The following is a 7001-nucleotide window of genomic DNA, read 5'->3' on the forward strand; positions in this document are numbered from 1 at the left end:
TGCAGATCAATGCCCCCACAGCGAGGGAGTGATTGGGGCTGGGGTTGGGGCTGGGGCTGGGACAAGCTGCCCAGCTGGGGCAGGGAAGGAGGCGGGGCACAGGACTCGGGAAGCGGGGCTTGTGCCACTGTGCACCGCCATGCACTGCTGGTGCAGGAGGGTATGGGAGTGGGTGTGTGGCCCCGGATCTGTGCGGGGCAGGCTGGGCCGGGTTGTACTCTGTAAGTGTGGCAGAAGGCGCTGAAAGTGAGGGATATGCCCTCTCACAACTCGCCTAACTTCCCTGCACCTCCCGGACAAGCCCTGGCTCTGCCCCAGCTGGGCAAGCAGTGGCAGGGCATGGCAGCAGGCACATGCACCCAGATCAGGGAGGGGCTGGCGGCAGGGGCTATGGGGAATTTCAGGGTGGCTGCAGCCCCTCACAGCCCCCGCTCCACTGTGCTCTGCAGCTGCCTGGAGCACAGCCCTGGCTCTGCCCATCCCGTGGAGCTCAGTCTGGTGGGGAGTGGCTGGGACTAGCCTCCCAGAGTGCAGCCCAGCCCAGCCTGCCCTGTGCAGATCTGGGGGCACATGCCCTCTCCAATGCCATCCTGGACTGGTGGCACATGGCAGCGCACAGTGGCGGGATCCCCCCTCCCCAAGTCCTGCGGCCCCCCACCCCAGTGGGGCAGCTTGTCTCAGCCCCAGCCCCAGCCCCAATCCCTCCCTTGCTGTGGGGGCATTCCCTCCCCCCTCTGCCCACCACAACAGACTTACCAGCTGGCAGCAGCTGTGTCCAGCATGGTGAGGATTGCTGCCTGTTTAGTCGATGGCTGAATCTCAGAATCGGTGCCAAATCTTTTCTGAATTCATTCAGAGGCTTCCAATTCTATTTGGACCTTTTAATTGGTCTCCCAGTTCGATTTGGATTTGGAGATTCGGCTTCCAAATTGAGCCAAATCTCCCCCAGATTGAACTGGCTACCAAAGCTTTGCATAGCCCTAATGCCTACACTGTTTCTGGTTTAAAAGTCCTTTCTTCTCTGCTAAAGCAACTGCATGCCATGTTCTATTCTACCACTTCCAGCTTACGTGTGACGGGGATGTTCAGAATAGCTCCAGGCAGCATGTGAACTCAGTGACTGTCCAGCTTGTCCAGTCATTCAAAATGAGCGTTCTGAAACCGTGAAGAAAGAGCTTCTGAGCATTGGGAGGTTGTGTTGAGATTGGAAGGCTTACTTGAAGTTGACTGGAGTCTTTTCAGCTGAGCTGGATATCTTAGGCAGTTGATAATTTCTTGTAAGAAATTAGTCACTCCACTCTTCCGCTGGCAATGACATTGTCCCACAGTGATGTTTTTGTGGTATTTTGGTTTTTGGCCCACTCCTGGCCTGCTGACTTGCCCAGAAGTGTTCTAAGTTTGATGTAAGTTTTTGGTGAAATCCCATTTTGGACCAAACTGATTTATACCACCGAGATGGGTAGAATATGGATTTCTTCCATATTCCTCTAAGCCATTTTTCTCATTCAAAAAGGGATTTTATTACCCATAATGCAATTTATCTCTTTGTTTCTAATGCACAAAGCAGAAATGACAAAGCGAGAATTGAAAAAATAATTGGGAAAAAGTTACTTAGCCAATTCAAATGGTTCCTGGGTCCTCTTACTGGTGCTATTCTGGCTTCAGAGTGAAACATTGTCAGGACAAGCCTATTGTACTTTTGAACCACTAGTTATTTCTTTTTTTATGTGTGTGTTCTGGACTGTGTATCCTTTTTACTATCACACTGTGGGTCTCTACAGTCTCTACCTTGATCAAGCAGCTTATACAATACAGCTTCCCAGTCACAGTGGTGTTACAATGTGACCTCCAAAGGACTCTGACTGCCTTGTCTTGTCACAGCTTCAGCACATAAGAGATCCAGATATAGTCAATGACTCCTCACACTCATCAGTTCCCTCCCATCCTCCCAGGTGTTTGGATCAACCGCTATCGGAAACAGTTGGTGAGGTCCATCTCAGCACAGTTCTTGGAGGAGATTATCTGCTACATGAGGAAGCTGGATGTCCTCACAGCTGAGGAAGCAGGTCAGGTGCAGCAGGTGGGCACCGTATCGGAGCAGGTGAAGGCCGTGATGGATCTTTTGGCCGGGAAGGGCAGCTCTGCTTCTCAGTATCTACAGAACTTCATAGAGAAAAATAATTCCCAGCTCTATCTCCGTATCACTGTCTATGGTAGGTAATGCTGTTCTCTCTTTGGGCAGTGGATCACAGGAGTCTGCAGATGGGTGTGTATTGATACCATGCACTAGCATAGGAATGTCTGTAGTGTGTGTGCATTGATCCAGGTTACAGTTGGTTACTTTGCCTAAGTAAGGACTGACAAAAAATAGTCAGGCCTCAAAGTCTGACTTCATTCTATTAAGAAATGGCAGAAATAATTAGTTCACTGCTGCCAAAATGCAGCCACAGGATTGCTCTGATTGTCAGAGATGTAGCCAATGAAGGAAACTACCCCTCATTCTGCAGTGCCACTGCTTTGAGGTACCATGTGCTTCTGCACTAACTCAGAGCCATGCCAAGGTAACTTGAGCCTCATGAGGAGGAAGACCTGCACCAGACTTGGGCGTAACCCGACTGGCCACTTCCTCCAGTGAGATGAAACCTCCCCGCTGCTAGCTGGCAGAACAGAGTGTTTTTAGCTTGTTGAGAGCAGTTGGAACAGCTGGCAGGATTGAGATAAAACTTTGGGCTGTGCTGTCTTCGGAGGAACCTGAGAAAGGACAGCATTTTTGGTATTTCCCACCCTTGTTAATTGCTGGGGATATTTGCATGAAAAAAGAATCATTGTTGATTCATGCAATTACTTTTCTTTGACAGTGACACTGTCATCTCTGTATTGCATGGAGAAGACTATTTCTGGCAGCTTATGGTTCCACAGTTATGAGGAATATGTAGGAAAGCCTCAGTGGACTGTCAGCCAAAACACTTTAATTAGCATATCTGGTCCCTACGTGGCCTGGAGTCTTGGTACTTTAACCACGAAGTCCCCAGATTCCAAACTGAGCAATTCCATTACTCTGCCTCCTCGGCAGCCCCCTTCAGTGACAGCTCCATCATCTTCACCTCCACCCTTACCTGCTGAATGGTTTTGCAGTGCACTCTTCAATTTTGGTTGTGTTTTCCTTAAGAAATAGCTGGATTTCATTTCTAAGCAAGTGCATCCTGAGAGTCTGCATACTGATTCCTTATGTTTTTAAAGCAGTGTATGATCCTTTGAGATGATCAGGACTATATCACACTACATGACTAATTATGATTATTATAGTTGCTTCTTTTACTAAAACAAGTGTTAGCAACACTGAACCAATATGGCTACAGAGAACAAGGTGTTATCTTATTCTGTCCCACAGACCATCAAGTACCCTAGCAGCTATGTTGATAGCAATGCACAAGGCAGAAGGAATTCGTCTTCTTGGAGTTGGCAGCCTTGGTTGTTAGGGAAAAGATATTATTTAACCATTCTTGGAGGGAGGGCCCATTCTGATCGTGTTATGTGTCTGATGGTGACTGTGCTCTGAATCCAGGGACAGGAATTCAAAAAGCCTGAGCCTGAATTGATTCAATCTTTGCAGTTTAGTCTAACCTGCAAAACTTGAACCAATTTGGACGTGGATAGTAGGCCTACATGAAGCAGCAAGTATTCAATTTGGATTTGGCTGATTCAGGGGGACAGTGATTCTATTGGGTGATTCAAGTCACCATCCTGATTCGATTCGCCTGCCAAATCAGCTGATTCGGTCATTTGGCCAGGGTATAATGGGGAATCACTAAAATACCTATAACTTTGTCATTGTTTTGCAGATTTGGATGAAAACAGCAGGGATGGTAGCCCCTCCTGAGGGCATGAAGCCTGTCAGGTTTCAAGGAGATATGTGCAGGGGCTTCTGTAAAAGTGCACCTCAAACTGTTGAAAGCAAAACTTGTGTCACTTGTGTGTGTTAACTGGGTTTCTGGTTGTAGCCATGTTAGTCTAAGGAACAGGCAGGAAAGGTTCTTTGAGTAGATGTGATATCTTTTATTAGACCAACTAAGTGGTTGGAGAAATTTATCTTGGCAAGTTTTTGGGTTTAAAAACCCTTCATCAGGCGGAGGAAGCTTCTGCAGTTGATGTGTACTCTTTCTGGATGGAATGAAGAGTAAGGAAGCCAGAGGCTGGTATGCAGGCAATAAAGGCAGTCCTCCTTCCCCGTAGCCTCAGCCTAAACCTCCAAGTTCATCCTGGCACAGGAGCTCAGCAGGGAGATGTTCTTCCCCTGCTGGCTGGTGAAAAACTAAACTGCCAACTTCAGCTCTGAGAGCAGGGCATTAAATGGTTGTGAAAGCAACTAAAGAAAGGAAATAGGTGCAGAGTGAGGAGGGTAGCACTCAGCTTGCATGTGGAGCTTGGGGAACCCCAGGAGCCAGAGGTTCACCTCTGGAACACCAGCTGCGCCACCAAACCAGGATCCAAGCAGATGCGGTGGGGTGTCACAACATCCCCAGCAATGCTGGGCACTCTCGCTTGGAACTCTGGTTGGTGGACAGGACAGGTGTTCCCGGGCAACCGTGTCCAGACCCTGCCACATCTGGCTGTGGGTTGCCCAATAGTCCAAGGGGTCGCACTGCAGCAGCTCCACATCCTCAGTGAGATAGGTAGCCACCAAGGCCTCCATGCTACCTGCCAGATGATGGGGTCTGGTGCCTCTGGTCCCCAACATTGAAGCCATGCTCTGGCCCACATTGGCAGCAGCTGTGGTGGAGGAGATTGTCTGGTGGTTGGAGTGCTGGCAAGGGACAGTGGATCCCCCTCTTCCATGTCCCCCCACCTCTGCCCTTCTGCCTCCCTGACTCCATTCACCAGCACCTCTGTCCAGTGATTGAGGGTTTTGCTGCTGCAAATGTTCCCCTTCACCCCCAGGTTGCACATGCCTGCCAGCACATAGACTGTACTGGACTGCAATGAATCCCGCTGGTTTTTGATGCCCTTCTTCAGCTGCTTCACCAGTGCCTGCAACTCTGGTGAAAGTGGCTTGCTCTAGCCAGGAACATTGATCCCCTGGAACCTCTCCATTTGATTCTCAAGCTCCGTCACTGTGGGGATCACCTGGCTAAGGAGGGCATTGCCATCAATGAGGCTTTCGGTGGCCTTGAGGAATGGCTTGAGGACTACCAAGATCTGGGAGATGGTGTCCCACTCAGCTGTGTTAAGGGGGCTGCTGATCTGAATCTCCCTGAGCAAGGCCATCTCATGGATGGCCTTCTGTTGCTCAACCAGCCTTTCGAGCATTAAATATGTGGAGTTCCACTGAGTCTCCACATCCTGCATAATTTTGTGCTGTGGGATGTTCAGCTCTGCCTGTTTGTCCCACAGCATCTTGCCCCCACTCGATGCTCGGGTGGAAGTAGCCTGCCACCTTCCTGCATTTAGAAATGAGTGTGCTGGTGGTGCTGGCACCATCACTGGCAGCCCTTCCCCCCTCCAAGACATCCCTGACTATGAGGTGGAACTTATGTGCCACACAGCAATTGCCAACAAAGTTTTGCATGACCTTGACCATGTTGGTCCCATTGTCAGAGACCATGAAGCCATGGGTGAGCTCAGCCTGCCCTATGCGGTTCATGGCCACCATGATCTCCCTTGCTGTGTGGGACTCATCCATCACCTCCAAGCCCACTGACACCCTGACTGATTGCACCAGTGCTCTGTGAGGGAGAGGTAGGCATAATATGCCTACCTCTCTGCTGCTCCAGATGTCTCAGGTGAAGTGTAAAGCTACCTGTGGCCCTGCCTTCTGCAGCTTCTCCCTCAAGTACACCCTGCATGAAGCACCACTGTCCTGCTAAAGATGATGTGTGCAGGCACTTGGTAGGATGGGGCCGCGAGTGCCATGAGCCACCTGAACCCTGGACACTCAACGAAGGAGAAGGGCTGGCCATCCAGCAAACATCTCCCCGGTGCTCTGGGTGGCCTCGCTCGCCTTGGGAATGCGCCTTGGGACCCTTTGTCCGCACCTTTCCCCTACTGGTCTAGGGTGGCCTACTGCTTCTTGGAAATGGGGGCTTTGGAGCAAGAGGGGGGCTTCTTTTTGGGCATGCTCCCACTAATGCCAGGCTGAGAAGGAACAAGGGCAAGGGTGTGCTGCCTCCTGAGATGCAGCAGCATCACTGTGGTGGTGAAATGTTTCTAGTCCTTGCCCTGGCTGATCTACTTTCGGCACTGCTGGCAGGTAGCATACCTGGGATCATTTGCCACCTCAAAATGATCCCACACTATACTACCCACCCGCTTCTGGGTTGCGGGTGGGGATCCTGCCTTATCCCCCTCCTCAGCAGGCAGAGGCACAACAGGAGGAAGAGCTGAGCCACCTGACCCCACAACCTCCTCTGCAGTGCCTTCTGGAGAAGGAGACCTGCCTCTAGGGAACTTTGAGGGGTGTGGAGCAGAAACTCAGATTCCCCCTCCTTCCCCAGAATTTCCTTGGCTATGGCACGCAGGTCCCCTGCTTCCAGATCCAGCTCTTCCTCTGGCACTGGAAGGCTCACGCTGGCAACTGAATTTGGAGTGAAGAATGTCATGCTGCTGCTGGTTGTGGTTCCTGGTGTTACTGGTGGTGCTGCAGGTGCCCTGTCTAGTTCCCTGGCTTGTCAGATGGAGCCTCTCTGTGACAGGGCAGCAGCACTGGTGACTTGGAAGGGGTAGTGGAGGAGGGGGTGGGGGGTACCAAAATACAAGTTCATCCAGGGCACCATTTTCCCTGAGGCACGCTCTGCCTATAAATGATATTTAACCAGCTCCTCCTAGAGATAACACCATCAAGATCTCCAGAGCCAGTGCCATCGCTTAGTAGAGTGAATGGAACTGGTGAACAGACATTCCTCCAGATCCTGATGAGCACTCCTGATAAACTTATAGGTGGCCACCAGATCACCCCTGAGCCTGCGCTTTTCCAGGCTGAAGAGCCCCATGGCTCTCAGCCTCTC

At 50.8% G+C, this 7001-nt stretch overlaps 1 protein-coding gene across 1 annotated transcript in view; it reads left to right on the forward strand.

Annotated features, from left to right (window-relative positions):
• NLRC3 (NLR family CARD domain containing 3) overlaps nucleotides 1-7001 on the forward strand; it is a 66701-nt gene that overhangs the window by 6758 nt on the left and 52942 nt on the right. Inside the window, exon 2 of the mRNA XM_019507565.1 lies at nucleotides 1953-2213. Within this exon, the coding sequence (XP_019363110.1) occupies nucleotides 1953-2213 (261 nt within the window). The remainder of the gene's footprint in view (nucleotides 1-1952; nucleotides 2214-7001) is intronic.

This window comes from Gavialis gangeticus, unplaced genomic scaffold (genome assembly GCF_001723915.1).
Source record: "Gavialis gangeticus isolate Ggan-Ray unplaced genomic scaffold, GavGan_comp1, whole genome shotgun sequence".
Classification (NCBI taxonomy): Eukaryota; Metazoa; Chordata; order Crocodylia; family Gavialidae; genus Gavialis; species Gavialis gangeticus.